The sequence below is a fragment of the Camelina sativa genome, chromosome 2 (genome assembly GCF_000633955.1).
Source record: "Camelina sativa cultivar DH55 chromosome 2, Cs, whole genome shotgun sequence".
In the NCBI taxonomy this organism is placed as follows: Eukaryota; Viridiplantae; Streptophyta; class Magnoliopsida; order Brassicales; family Brassicaceae; genus Camelina; species Camelina sativa.
Window position 1 is genome coordinate 17,465,856 of NC_025686.1, and position 14,612 is coordinate 17,480,467.

The window sequence follows — 14,612 nt, forward strand, 5'->3', positions numbered from 1 at the left end:
CTACACATATCATATGGTTTAGTTTTATGTTTATTTTGTTTTTATCTTTGGGATATGGACTCATATGTTCATAACCACACATTTTCATACTATTTTATCCTTCTTTATTTCTTTTTCTTCTTTTCATGAATATAATACCGCATGTTCTGATTTTTTTAAGAACATGGAATGAGTCATCATAACATTATAAATTCATTTTTCTTCAATTTATAGCTTTTCATAACATTTCCTTGACACCTGCAACCAACGGAAACAAAAAGCAAAGAGGGGAAATTAACTTCTAGTGCAAGAAAGACACTGTAAAGCAATTTTCTTGAGGGTCACGTTACGTACCCTACCAGGAGACAAATAGTAATAACGCTCATTACTGTGCGGAGAGAGCACGGGAGGAGGTTGTGCCGGTGGAGAAGCGTGTAGTGCTGGCCGGAGAATAGGAGACTGACGGTAAGGTGAATTTATTGGTGACCGGAGCAGCTTAGAGATCATGATGCTCGGCGACAGAGGACTTGAGCGATAGGGAGAGATAGGAGATGCCAGCTCCGAAGCCCAAGTGGCAGTTTCCGGCGAATTTACCGATATTGGCATGTTTATTGTTATCCTATAGAAGGAGAAAGATTCAAAATCCAGTGAAAAAGACTGTAAATTGTAGTCTATTTTTATTAATAAATGGTGATCATACCTATTATGAAGTTCGATGTATTGGTCTGTCTCATCATATATTTCTTCCTTCAAGATTCATAAAATGGTTATTTCAGAAACATTCACAAATACAATATGTTAGTACTTCGTTAAACAATACTCATAATGATATGATAATAACATCGATTACCTGTATCAGTTCCTCCATAACATCTTCCAGAGTTATAATCCCAATGACTTCTTCATTTCCATCAGCAATATTGTCAATGTATTGAACTGGACTTTGACAAGTAGTTTCGCTGGAGTTCATCACAGGAACAACGTTGGCATCTTTATTAGGCGTTCCTGAAACAATACAAAAGAAGACATATGCATTCTCGTCTCAGTACTTTTATATGATTTTGGATTTTATATATCTCTCTTTATATATACAAGTCTCTTAACCATTGATGCTCTTGTCATGGACAGGAGTGTTAGTATTAGTATAGTTCTTGGTCCCAACAACAGCAGCCATGTGGCTTCGACCCGTTTGGAAGATGTTGAGGATGTCGTATAAAGGTAAATTCGAATTGACCCTGCTTGCAGATATTGAAGAAAAATAAGCTTTGATCTGTCTAGCTTCAAAAGCAGCTTAGTTAAGAGAGTCTATACAATTCTATACCTGGGCAGTCTTCTGATAGGGAGATCTCTGATCTGTGTCTCGTCTTCAGGACGGACTTTGATCAAGTTCTTGACCTATTCAAACCAAAAAAAAAACCATTTCAAAAATCATTAAGTGTTTCTCAAGATTACTACGTGTTACATATTTGTTGCATACTCACCAGAATAAATCCGATGATAACACTACTATTCACAGAGTAAATTGGGATTCGGCTATGGCCTTCACTTGCTATTAATCCCATTGTCTTTCTATGAAGCCCAAAGAGAAAGGATAAGAACAAACAACTATGTGGATATATCTATTTCCAAAACGCATAATTCCAAGAGAAGAACATACTCATCGAGCCTAGAATTTATGTCGAGTGAGAATATCTCAGAGACCGGTGTCATTGCGTCTTTGGCACTCTTCTGAGACATGTCCAGAGCTCCTGATATAATTGTTGTTTCATCGTGAGTCAGTTCCCCACCTTTTCCAGCCTAATTATCAGAAAGGAACACAGAGAAAGTAGAAAAAAAAAGACATGGATTCACCTAACATATTGGCAGGACAATTAAAAGTTCTTGAAACAAACCTCGTTTCCGTGCATATAGACAAGTGACTTGAGCTCTGCTCGTCCTAAAAGTGTAGAATGTCTTTTTCCAAGAAGCAAATCAAGTAGCTGAGGCATTGAAAGAAGACAATTTTTAAGAATTCTTTTACCTTACAAATGATTTCATGCTAAATGATAAACTCAATTGCTTCCACTAAAAGTCTAAAAGTTCCATTGATGTTAAGATGATTGATTTACCTTGCTGATAGGATAAGATAATGGAAAGAAGATTATGATAATCAACCGAACCAAAACCGATAGCTTTGCACCGATGCTCAGCCCGTACCGAGAGCATACAGCTTGAGGTATAATCTACAAGAGTTGAAAATGAATAGTAAGCTATTGTGCAAGCGTTAAAGATGAGATCAGCAGAGAAAAGCTAATTCAAATTCTGTTCACCTCGCCAAATGCAAGTATGAGAGTCACAGATATCAGGACAGCACCCCAAGCTGGAAGTAGGGAATCGACAAAGACCGGTAGAGCCTTTTAGAATTTATCATTAAAAAACATAGTCAGTATATACTGACTCAGAACTTTTGAGAAAGGCAAAGTGTGCACAACACAAATAAATTGTATCCACAGATATACACATAAGCTTATTACCTCCATAGCCAAAGCATTGCCTATGAGGAGAGTACACAAGAGAAGGTGCTGGTTTTTAACGAGTGGCAGAATCTTTTCTGACCATTTTGTTGCAATTTTTTTTTAAATGGTGTTAGTATGAATATGAAGTAATAAAGTATGAACAGGTCAACGGGTTAATGAAACTGACCAGCGTTTTTGCGCTCATGGGGTTCACCAGCTTTGATCATGACCTCGAGCTCGACAAGACTAAGGGACATGAGCCCAAGAGTCAATCCTGACATCAAACCTGCAAAAGCTACTAGAACAACACATACGACTAGGTACACCCAGAACATGGTCTCACAGCAAGGGACATCATTCGCTGCCATTTCTTATGTAACTAAGAAGTTTAAGACTAAACACTATGACTGTTGAGACTGAGAGAGAATGAGTTTGAGAATCATAGGAACTTAAATAGTAGCAGCGGATGACATAGTGTACCAACTGCTGCACCAGTAGAACAGAATCCAAGAACTACCCTCCAAAATTTTATACCAAAGATATAATCTCATTCTGAAAACAGCTATTACATATGGTGAAAACAAAATCCTTTTGTAAGAACACTTGCATTCACAAATCAAATTTTGGTCATCGGCCTATAAAACACAATTTTGATGTCTGATGTCCACCCTTAATATCCAATCATTGTCATATTATCATGCTTGAGTGGCCTGATAAGAAACACAAGAAAGGTTTATGCACTGATGTTGGCCAAGACAGCAAGTAAAGCTGGGAATCAAGTTCAATGCTCAGCACATAGCTGGTGTGTCAGGATTAAGTTAAGACATCTTTTTTGGTAGAGTGTGAGACCATGTTACACAAAAACAACACCCACAGGGGATATTTACACTCACTTAGATGTAAGGGGAACAACATGAAACTACTGGCATGCATTGTGAATTCACTGAGAGAGAGTGAAACTAGTGACGTCAGGAAACCTTTTTTAAGTTTCTCTTCAAAAAACACCAATACAACAAAGTAAGTTCCAACGGAGCAGGTGATAAAAGATCAAAAAAAACCCTTGATGATACCAACAAGATAGCGAACGATTGACATAAAACTAAGCAAACGAGGGTTCAAAGGACAACAACAATAATAAATATCTGTGTAAGGGGTCAAGATAAGAAATGACCTCCACCAAAAAAGAAGCTTTAAAATAGTTTAGAACAACAAAACTGAGAAGCTCTTTTTAAAAAAAAAATTGGCCAAACCCAACCAACTAATAGAAGCAAGACACAAAACTGCTTACATAATTCAAATTAGCTAAGCACATAATTGATTAATCAAAATATAATATTGGGAAGAACATTTTTATTATATTCTTGAGGTTCTGCTAACAAATCCTCTATATATGAATTTGATCACTCTCCACTAGCAATTAATTTATTCATTTGTCCCTTTCCATGATAATGAAAACAAAAATTAGCAACACTAAAAAATTTGCTGAGCTATTTCATATGAAAAATCCCTGAAACGAAAGATTAAATCACTAAAACTTGATAAAAACTCTGAACCTAGATCATACACTTCGACGAGTTGAGAAATTTGGTGCCTTGGTTGTGAGATTTGACAAACCTTGGACTTCGCAATACGTGATTTTGGCGTGTAGATGACGAACACCAGTTTAGATTGTGATGCAAAAAACCTTAGACCCCAAAAAATTTTGTGCATCACAATTCTAATTTTGGTGTTCTTTGATCTTTCTCCTTTTACCTTTCCGGCAACTGAGCCAGTAAACGTCTCTACTAAAACCAAGAGAAGTAGGAAAACTACACGACATGTAAAAAGCCATTTTAAAACGGCAGAGTGTTTTTATCTCTAATCATCAAACAGGAGGCAGTGTTATTACCTTCTCTTAAACATGAAGCCAGTAGTATATTGACACGTGGATAAAACGAGGACGACGCCGCTTACGTTTCACCTCGCCGTCGCCGTATTTTTGGTGAACAAAATTTTTCAATTCCAAAAATTTCAAATCCCATTGAAGGGGGAAACGAAAAAAAAAAGTTCTCAATTAGAATTGTGTGAAACAGTGAGAAGGAGATTGGAGAGAGGAGAAGAAATGTCGAAGAAGAAACTTAGCGCGAACGCCATGGACGATGTCGATCGATTGTTCCAGTGTTTCAAGTGTGGTATCTCTCCGCCTGGTGAGCCTCTCCTATCACTCTCTCTCTCTCTCTCTCCCATTAATGTAATCATCTTCTTTGTTTGGTAATTTGAATTGAAAAAGTTTGGTTAACGCAATCGTTAATTGAATCTTACCTTCTTCTCTACGATGACCTGTTACTGAACATTTTGAGATCTTGTGGTATATATCACCCAACGAGTGTATAGCAATACATGAAGTTGCAATGTGAAATTGTTATTGGGAATTTTTCAGCTTCTGCTATGAGAGAAAAGAAACGGAGCAAGAAAATGTTGAATCAAGAGAATGAGTCTTCTCCTGGGACTTGTAAGAAGTTGCAGCTAAGTTCTCTGTCTAGAAAATTATCTGGAAAGGGACTGAGAAATCAGATTGATGAAGGTGGTGTCAGTCTAGACGACTCTGTTGTAAGTATCATGAACCCACTCCACTTGTCGTGTTTAAGTTGTTCTTGTGGAGTGAATTGTGAATATTTGTCATTGTCCTCAGTCTGGTGGTTCTAAGAATGTGAAAAAGAGTGTTGGAAGGCAGTTTTCACCTATTGTATTTTACGGGTCTCCTAATGGTGTTCCACCGAAAAAACCGTTGAGTTTGTTAAGGCTATTACGTGAGATACGTATTGATCTTACTGAAGAAAGGAAAGCTATCTCCAGGTGATCTATGATGAATAAGCTGGGTAGATCTTTATTTGGTCTTTTTAAAAGGTTTTAACTCAGTGTATCATGGCATGGTCTTCACAATTTTTTTTAGGAAAGGAGTTTGGGCTACATTTCCTAGGCAAGATGAAGCGATTAAGTTTGGGAAAAGGCATGACGATGTGCGGATTTTTAGTTATCAAGATCATTTTAGTGGCCAGAGAAGGTTTCTTGTTTCATCATATGAAGAATTCTGGAAGAGGTTCCTTTCTTTTACCTTCTTAACAAGCCAGGAAAAATTCTCTCAAGTGCTTTATTTATTTTATTCTTCTACTTTTAGATACACATCTATGGATCCAAAGCACCGTCATCATTATGAAGTGATTCAAGAGGTATCTAGATCTCATTCTCTTATGTTGCCATGAACTATTTTAATGTTTTTTTGCATAGCTGCATTTAATTGCAATGGCTTTTCACTTCTCAGGGATTGCCATGCCATATGTACTTTGATTTGGAGTTCAGTCAGAAAGAAAATGAAGGTAAAGATGTCGATGAGATGGTTGATATCTTGATATCAGTCATACTAGAAGCCTTGCATGAAAAATATGCTATCGAAGGACATGAGGACTGGATTGTAGAGCTTGATTCCTCAACTAAAGGTACAGTTATATATATATATGCTCTCTCAGCTGCTAGTTGAATATGTGGTGTCTTTTTGCTTCAGCTTATTTCTCTGAGCTTTGAAAATGCCAGTGACTGTAAAAATGTTTTTCCTTTTATGCTTTTGAATGCAGATAAGTTCTCTCGTCATTTAATTGTCATCATTCCAAAGGTTGCCTTTAAGGACAATATACACGTTGGTGCTTTTGTCGGAGAGGTATGCTTCAATCGATATTTAACACTAAAAAGATGGTTTCGTAAAGTTGCAAGTTGGGAACCTCTGTGGGGCATGGCTCATTGTCATCTTGATGTTTCTTCAGCTATGCACACGGATAGTAAATGCGAAGGAAAAAGATGAAAGGTTGCGCAAGTTATTTGTTCACAAAGAGTCCAATGATTCGGCATCCCTACTTTTTGTGGATACTGCTGTTTACTCTAGAAACCGTTGCTTTCGTCTTGCACTATCATCAAAAGCTGGAAAGACGTCAGTTCTTCTACCTACAGGACGATTCAAATGTATGATTATGGTAAGTCCACCTTCATGCAAGTCTCTCTACTGTCTCTCACCTTCTTTTCCATGTTGCTGTCTCAGCGTCGACTTCTTGTTTTGCTTTAGAAGAGTTCATAGTAATTCCAGTATCTAACACGACCATTGGTAAACAAACAGGGTGAACAAGATATTTTCATGGCATCCTTAATCTGCAACGTGGAATCAGATTGTGAGAAGCTTTTGGTTTGCAAGATGGAATCAGACTGTATGAAGACACTTTGCTTTGACACAGAGGTATTCTTTTCATCAGTTGCCTGACAACTTGGTGCTTTTGGCTTCTAATTGTATCTTCTTTCCACATATACTTGAGGGAAGATTTCACAAATGTTTATGCCTTTAAACTGTACTCTTTGGAGCTGGCAGGTGAACAATAACAATCTTGTAAGAGGCCTAAATGCTCAGAAATTTCAATTGGAAGCTCGCACAAATGAAATGTCAACATCGTATTTCGAGGGCAAGTCCCCGTTCCCGCACCTGGACCAATTCATAGAATCCATTGCTTCCACGGGAGACGCCTCAGGTTAAAATTTAATATTTGTGCAGCATGTTTGTGTTATGGAGAGATCACAGTGCTCATCTACTTCAAACATTTGCTTTGATATTTAGGTAAGATAAGATGCTGGTACTGGTTTTCAGAAGATAGCCTGATTGTGTACAGCATGTTAAGAAACAGATATTGCGAACGAATTGGCAGGGAACATAAAAGCAATCATGGTACCATCTGCTCACAACCCATTTATACTATATATGAGTTCGTCTTTCTTTTCTTTTTAATTATCCGTGATTGCCAACGTTTGTTCAAACAAACTTTGTTGTTTTTAGTGATGTACATAGTTGATGTCAGAAGGGGAATCTATTATCAAAAATGCTACGATCCAGACTGCCGAGGTGTGTATACTATTCTTACTCTTTGTCTTGGCAAATAAATCTGAAACAGAATCTTTTTCCTAAGATAAATCAACTTTGTCTGTAGATTATCGATCTCCGATACGTCCAGTTCCAGATAGTGTTCTTCCCGAAGATACGGTTTACCATCAAGAAGATACACAGACTCTCTGTGACAACCTTTACTCTGAAGGAGAATGTTACATTGATAACGAATGCGATCCAGATAGTGCTGCTAGCAGAAGCTCATGGTGGCTTGAAGCAGTTAAAGTCGCTGATGATCTTGAAAGTAAACCAAAAAAGACACTGGAACCTCATCCTTTGGTTAGTTGACTTCATGTTCTTGACTTAATGATCTGTCTAATTACTCGAATATATCAAAAGAATAAGTTCTCTTTTTTTTTTGGCACACAGGAGAATTACGACGAAGATGATGATGAATGGGGGGTTGCTGCAGAAGAATCACTTAAACAAGTCCTTCCCCAAAATACCCTTTGATTTAGACATTCGCGAATCGCGACCTAACCAAAGTCAAGGCCAATCTTGGTTTGTCTTCTTCTTCCCTTGCCTCTCCTTAAAACCATTATCGTGTCCTGCCTGAAATCAGCAGATCTCTCAAAATTCAATGGCTGCATTACCAGTTTTCATACCAGCCGAGTCTTTTCCATCGATCCTCTCACATGAAGCCTTGATCAATCATTTCCGGAGCAATCTTCCCAAACATTCTTCAACAATCACAAGCCCTATCCGACAAAACTACACCGTTTCACCACCTTCCTCACTTCTCCTCATGCCTTCTTGGTCATCTTCTCCTTCTCTCCCTTACATGGGCGTCAAGCTCGTGACCTATTTCCCTCAGAACTCCTCACAGAACTTACCTGGGATCCATGGATCCTACACACTCTTCAGCTCCACTACAGGCCAAACCTTAGCTTCGATGGACGGTACTGTTTTAACCCTTTACCGTACTTCCTCTGTTTCAGGGTTAGGCTCCAAAATCCTTGCTAGAGACGATAGTCAGGTGCTGATCATGGTTGGTTCCGGTGCTCTCGCACCACACCTGATCAAATCCCATCTAGCTGCGAAACCAAGCTTGAGAAGAGTGATCATATGGAACAGAACTCACCAAAAGGCTAAGGATTTAGCTGAAACTCTCGCTAAGGATGCTCAACACAATGAGGTCTCATTCGAGAGCCGTGATTCGTTAGATGATATCATTCCTCTAGGAGATATTATAAGCTGTGCAACAAACTCAACTGTTCCATTGGTCAAAGGTGAGTTCTTGAAACCCGGAGCTCATCTTGACCTTGTTGGATCGTTTAGCCATGAAATGAGGGAATGTGACGACAATGCGATACAAAGAGGGAGTGTGTTTGTGGATAACGACACTGCGATGGTAGAAGCGGGAGAGCTCGTGGGAGCGTTTGAGAGAGGAGTGATTAAGAAAGAAGACATTTGTGGGGATTTGGTGGAGTTGATCAAAGGTGACAAAGAAGGGAGAAAGAGTTCAACAGAAATAACGGTTTTTAAGTCTGTTGGTTCGGGTACTGTAGATCTCTTAACCGCGCAACTTGTTCACGAGACTTATCTCAGCCGTTTTTAAGTATTGAATGAATCTCATTTGAACCTTGTGTTTGTGTCAACTGATACATTGGCCTCAGCCATTTGTTATATAGATGCAGTTTTGTTGTCAAATTTTGGATTTGTTAAATTCTGATCGCAGGTGAAGCAAAGTGGACTTGATGCTTTATGAACTCAGTTCACTAGTTCAGGTCTTGTCCATTTGCAATAACTTTAGCTGGTTTTCCGGTTCAATAATAATCTGAATAAGACGTAGTTCTTCATGGCTCAAGCTAGGGAAGTGTAAAAAGCGTTTAAGCTCCAGTACATTTCCGAAAAAAATGTAGAAACTACCTATAATTCGATGAGTCTATTGGCCATAGACCTATGGACCATGGTTCTAGGGTAGCCATTTATTAATTAGATATATACTCCAACTATAGTTCTACTTTGGCCAATTTGACATCACATTTGTCGATCCATCTTGTCTCCCACTTTTAGGAAAACTAAATAGTTACATATATATATATATATATATATATATATATATATTTTTTAAAACTATTTAGGATTATACATGAGTATTTTCTATTCCAAATAATGAGAAGAAAAATTATCTATCCATCTTTTGGTTGAATTTGATAACGAACCACATCAAAAAGAATTTCTTTTATGTAAATCTCTTCGAGTCTGTAATACATTAACACAATGAATTTAGCTTCAGCGTTTATAACAAGACTGAGAAACATATTTGTATATAACCCCTTCGAGTCTATAATCATTAACAATACTGATGAAGTGATATCAGATTAATGACAATGAGAATTTACTAGTAATATGATGAAACAATAAAATATTGGTATTGGAATGTAAAGAAGAAGAAGATAATTAAAACAATATTAGAATACATTGTTTTGGCATCAAAAATGAAGAGTTTACGAGAAATATAGAAAAAAACGAGAACTTCCGGGACATCATCAGTCACCACATAGAGTATATAGTCCATAAGCTTTCTTTCTTTTCATTAAAAATCCCACCTTTTTGTGTAGCAAATGCAATATTTATTTGTTGTATTTTATTTTATTTTGGATCGAGAAAGATGAAATCATAAATTTAGGATGTATTTTGACTCAATTGTATATTATATTTTTCAGCTGTGAATTTGTGTGATCTTAAAATATAACATATATTTTAAAATGTTCCAAAAATAATATTTAGACGGATTTGATTAGCAGCATGTAGGTGGTAAAGATGTTTTAAATTTGTACAACAAGAAAACAGGATAACTTTTTACAGTTTTTATAAACAAATTACAAAAAAAAAAAAAAGGATAAGAACAACTAACCAAAACTTCAGAAATACAATAATAAATCATAAGAAAATGAGCAAAAAATAACAAACAAATAAAGAGTAGACATTATTATTATCATTTTGTTTTGTGTTTTCTAGTCAATGACTATTTTTAAAAAATATTATCGATTTTTTTTTACTTTCTTAACCGAAAATCTTAAACGGGATATTCCAAATTGATAGTTCATGGATATTCCAAACTTTATTTTCGGAAGATTATGTTGTTTCCAAAGATCTACAATCACAATATTACCAATTTATTTTCCTGAGATTTTATTGGTAGACCACAACGTTAACCAAGTTATTAAAGGGGATAAAAATATACTCTCAATCATAAAAAGAAAGTACACAACTTTTTTTTTTGTATAATAAAACAGAAGTATACAACTTTTTTTGTAGAATATATAATTTTTATAAATTGGTTACAAAATAGATAATATATTAAATATAGGTTAGTTACAAAAAAAAGTTATGATGAAATCCGTGGGCTATATGAAATTACAAATACACTTAAGAATATCTCAAAGAATCCTCTTAAAGATAATATTCCAATGATTTATACAATTTTCAAAAAAATCTTGATTTTTCCATATATTGTTACATGTTAGACATAAAAATATACTGTTAGGCGTAAAAAAAAATAAAATATTGGCAATTAATCACACTTAATCGTGATTTCCGAGATTTTATTGTGGATTTCAAAATAAAATCCGACCTAACACCCTTCCAAGCTTTTAATATAAATCAATGTCTTTAAAACCGGACCGGAAAGTGAACCGGAAGTCTTTCGGGTCACTGGGTCAACAAGTCGGACCGATTGAATTACAGGTCAATTAGTTTATTAGTTTGATTACATTTTATGAATATAACATCTACTTTTCTGTAAATATATGAACAAAACATATTTCAGTACTAAACAACTAAAATTAAATTTTTAAATGATTAGATAAAATAACTAATTGATTCTTTTATAAATAACAACATTTATTTTTAATTTGGTTTGAGTTTAAAGTGTGACCAAAATAAAATATTTTAATTTGAGACCGACAACCCGGTCCAACCCGCCGGTTCAACCACCGGTTCACGGGTTTTTTTGCGGGGTTTTCTGGTTTTTTTGCGGATTTTATTTGTTAGGTTTTTAGAGGTTATCCGGACCGGAATACCTATCGAGTTGTGGTTGGATCGAACCGACCGGCCGGTCCGGTCCTGGTTAAAAAACATTAATAAATCATTCAGATTTCCATTCACCAAAATACATCTCTCATATTCATACAAAAAAATAAAATAATAGTAATAACAATCGTTTCTCAGTTTACAATGCTAAACCGTCTTATAAATTATATTTTATTTTGAAATTATAATACAGACAAAAGAAATTTCAACCCGTGCTCTAGCACGGATCCAAATCTAGTTAAAGTATTATTACTTCTACAAGATCATAACAACCATAAACTATTTCATTTTGAACCTAAAACTATTTTTATAAGAATTTATCACCCATATATATATTACTCAGCCAAAATCGTTAGCATACTCCTCAGTCTAGTGTACTTTGAATATCTAACACAAAATTCTAGGAAAGTATTATAGTCTCATTTGATTCAAAACTATTGAGTTTCATATAACCTCGGAAACCAAGAAACATGCATGCTTCTGCAAATCTGTTATATGGTACTTTTGATCACATAGATTACAAAAGATCCTGTTTTTTATAAACTTTAATGAAGATGTCCTAAAACATATTCACATCTTTAAAACAAAAAATGGAGATAACAAGTGTAAGAAGAAGAAAGAAAGCAGTTTTGAACGCCTCTCGATAATCATAAACCCCGAGATTCACAAGCTTTCCCTCGAGTATGTTATATACATGAATCTGTTCAGGGCGAGTTGTTTTTATTATTATGTGTAATTACTAACTCATAACAAACAAATAAAATGAGTAGAAATTATTATTATCATTTGTTTTGTGTCTTTTTTTTGCCAATTACTATTTTTAAAAATATCATCAATTTTTGGTTTTACTTTCTTACTAACATTAAATTATTATTAGTTGTACAAGATCAGAACTAACCTCTTGAGACTGAACATAAAGGCTTTAATTTTTGCTATACAAAATGCTTGGAGTAAGATGATACAAGAAGATATGTTCCAGAGGATGAGAGTCATCGAGTTGTTATATGTAACTAGGTTGATACCCGCGCTACGCTGCGGGATATTTTTTTTTAAAATTATAATTTAGTATAAATATTATTTTATTTGAACAAAAATATAAGTATAAATATTATAACTTGATGTTTTGGCTACCTTTACTTAATGTTAATAGTTTTCACTTTTTGAAATTAATTTTTAGTATTTAGCAACCAATATATATATATATTTTTTAAAAATATTATATGGTTAGATTTTGTAATTATAATTATTATCTCACTATGCCGAAATTCATATCTAATGAAAAAGAAAGTAATGTTGCAAAAATAAAATAGTATTTTTTTCAATTTTCTCATTAGTTTCTTCTTAGTTTTTTCATAAATTATATTACTACTTTTAATTCATCCCCACTATTCGCAGATTTTCATGGTCATATTCGACCGGCCAAGGCCAATTTAGATATTTTAAACACATAGAATATTATGACTACTCATATTTATATATATACATATATATATATAGTGATCATATTTACTACTGAATTAAAAACTACATTGTGTAAGCCATTTCCAACAATTCTAAACTTGCTGGATTATATTTAAAATATACTTTTAAAAACATATACTTTCAAAGTAAATGGTAGAAGATGGAACAAAAATCAGCAGACCAAAGATTTTTTTTTGTGGACAAAATACCAAAGCTATACATACCTTAAAATGTGATACTAATGTTAAACCAAACTAAGCAAGACTTAATGAAACGATCTGAGCCACATTCTTAACGAGTTACCCCCATCAAATAAATACCCACCCATCATTTATCTGGCTAGAGAAACAACAACAAAAACTAAAACTTTCTTACAAATATATGTATTTTTTAATTTTATGTTCTAATATAATATTTTTCACAAATGTATAAATTCAATATGCATTACATGATACTTGATTCAACTATTCCTATCACCAATAGAATATTACGTAAATACCAGTCATATCATTTTAACATGCAATATACCACATCAAACACCACTTTCAAGACGATGGAACCTTGTTAGATATTGATAAACAAGAATTTTGTGGTTTATTTCATGTTAAATTGTTAATATAGAATTCTACTCCCAAATTCATATATGCAACTAAAACCAGAGATAGAACTTTAGAAGCTGATCGATTCTATCAACAGAAGGAACCACCTCCATAATAAAGTCATATGATTTGACTAATTAGTATTCAAAAACAACGCCACAAGACTTTTAACTTGCAATATTGTAAATCACCACAAAACAACAACTTTTGTGATTGTGGATGCAGCCTTATCTCATCTCATTGCAATCTAAAATGTCATGTGCTCTCCCAGTTTATTGCATACTATATCATATGTCTACTCCCAAGATTAAATCAACTAATTTTCTAATTTTCATCCTATTTGCTAAGGAGCAAGGAGATCAACAACCTTAAAAAAGAAGAGAAAGCAACAAAAGTCAGCTTAGAACACGTTGATTTAGTTTGGAACACGTCAACCTTCCGGTTTGGTATTATATCTGATAATTGAAATGTTTACAGCATTTTTGCTTAGGTGTATTAATTGTTATAAATTGATTGGCTATTCATTTTAAATGATGTGTCAGTCTCTGCTTCAATACAAAAGTTGATGTGTCATGCTCTAGAAAGAAACACCTCCTTCTTTTATTGTATTGACTAGGTTGGTAATTGATTGGCTATGCCGCGAGATTGTTTCTATGTGCTTTTATTTTATAAACTTTTTTATTTTGCATTTATAAATAATTTTCATTTTGTTGTTTGGAATCAAATTTCATAATCAATAAAGTATTTGATTGTGCTCGATGATAGTTTTTGTTTTATTGTTATTATTAGTTTCATAAACGTTTTCTTAGAGAAGACTATACTTCTTTTTTTTGCATAATGAATGTGGGAATTCCCAAGAATATACTATTTTTTAATTAAAAAAGAAAAGAAAGATATAAAGAACCATGGAGTACCGGTAGAAACAACAAACCGAGCAGGTAGATAACCTGATTACAAAATTGATTTGTTTTGTTAAACTAAGAAGCTTCTTTTTCTCATTACTCAGATCTTTCAAAGTGATAAAAAGCTTTGATTTTTTTTGTTCTTTTTTCTGATTAATATGGTGGATGTTATGACAATATG

The 14,612-nt window shown here is 34.5% G+C and overlaps 3 protein-coding genes across 5 annotated transcripts; 2 read left to right on the forward strand and 1 right to left on the reverse strand.

The window, feature by feature from the left end:
* LOC104727882 (DUF21 domain-containing protein At5g52790) lies at positions 72-4,227 on the reverse strand. Of its 3 annotated transcripts, none has more exons than XM_010446955.2 (13): positions 2,662-4,227; positions 2,493-2,569; positions 2,289-2,372; positions 2,088-2,201; positions 1,872-1,958; positions 1,637-1,776; positions 1,461-1,548; positions 1,301-1,374; positions 1,084-1,214; positions 830-984; positions 680-726; positions 339-598; positions 72-237 (listed from the first exon to the last, which is right to left on the reverse strand). In XM_010446955.2, the coding sequence occupies exons 1-13, from the start codon at positions 2,840-2,842 to the stop codon at positions 218-220; spliced, it is 1,458 nt and encodes a 485-aa protein (XP_010445257.1). In that variant the 5' UTR covers positions 2,843-4,227; the 3' UTR covers positions 72-217. The 3 variants fall into 3 exon arrangements, with proteins under 3 accessions (XP_010445257.1, XP_010445252.1, XP_010445244.1); XM_010446950.2 differs by having other exon boundaries at positions 334-598; XM_010446942.2 differs by having other exon boundaries at positions 72-598.
* Positions 4,452-7,967, forward strand: LOC104727899 (DNA-directed primase/polymerase protein). The gene is made up of 14 exons (XM_010446963.2): positions 4,452-4,660; positions 4,894-5,063; positions 5,146-5,309; positions 5,407-5,553; positions 5,632-5,683; positions 5,776-5,950; positions 6,086-6,168; positions 6,272-6,478; positions 6,619-6,735; positions 6,865-7,021; positions 7,108-7,215; positions 7,324-7,389; positions 7,475-7,710; positions 7,801-7,967. The coding sequence occupies exons 1-14, from the start codon at positions 4,576-4,578 to the stop codon at positions 7,882-7,884; spliced, it is 1,851 nt and encodes a 616-aa protein (XP_010445265.1). The 5' UTR covers positions 4,452-4,575; the 3' UTR covers positions 7,885-7,967.
* On the forward strand, positions 7,992-9,139 carry LOC104727905 (uncharacterized protein P11E10.01-like). The gene has a single exon (XM_010446966.2). The coding sequence runs from the start codon at positions 8,012-8,014 to the stop codon at positions 8,987-8,989; it is 978 nt and encodes a 325-aa protein (XP_010445268.1). The 5' UTR covers positions 7,992-8,011; the 3' UTR covers positions 8,990-9,139.

Excerpts from the sequence above, each read along its gene's own strand:
- LOC104727882 (XM_010446942.2), bottom strand. The coding sequence starts at position 2,842 with ATGGCAGCGAATGATGTCCCTTGCTGTGAGACCATGTTCTGGGTGTAC. Across the intron at positions 2,373-2,492 it reads GCAATGCTTTGGCTATGGAG|GCTCTACCGGTCTTTGTCGA; the intron begins GTAATAAGCTTA and ends AAATTCTAAAAG. Across the intron at positions 1,549-1,636 it reads ATAAATTCTAGGCTCGATGA|AAAGACAATGGGATTAATAG; the intron begins GTATGTTCTTCT and ends TGGGCTTCATAG.
- LOC104727899 (XM_010446963.2), top strand. The coding sequence starts at position 4,576 with ATGTCGAAGAAGAAACTTAGCGCGAACGCCATGGACGATGTCGATCGA. Across the intron at positions 5,684-5,775 it reads ATTATGAAGTGATTCAAGAG|GGATTGCCATGCCATATGTA; the intron begins GTATCTAGATCT and ends TTCACTTCTCAG. Across the intron at positions 6,169-6,271 it reads TTGGTGCTTTTGTCGGAGAG|CTATGCACACGGATAGTAAA; the intron begins GTATGCTTCAAT and ends ATGTTTCTTCAG.
- LOC104727905 (XM_010446966.2), top strand. The coding sequence starts at position 8,012 with ATGGCTGCATTACCAGTTTTCATACCAGCCGAGTCTTTTCCATCGATC.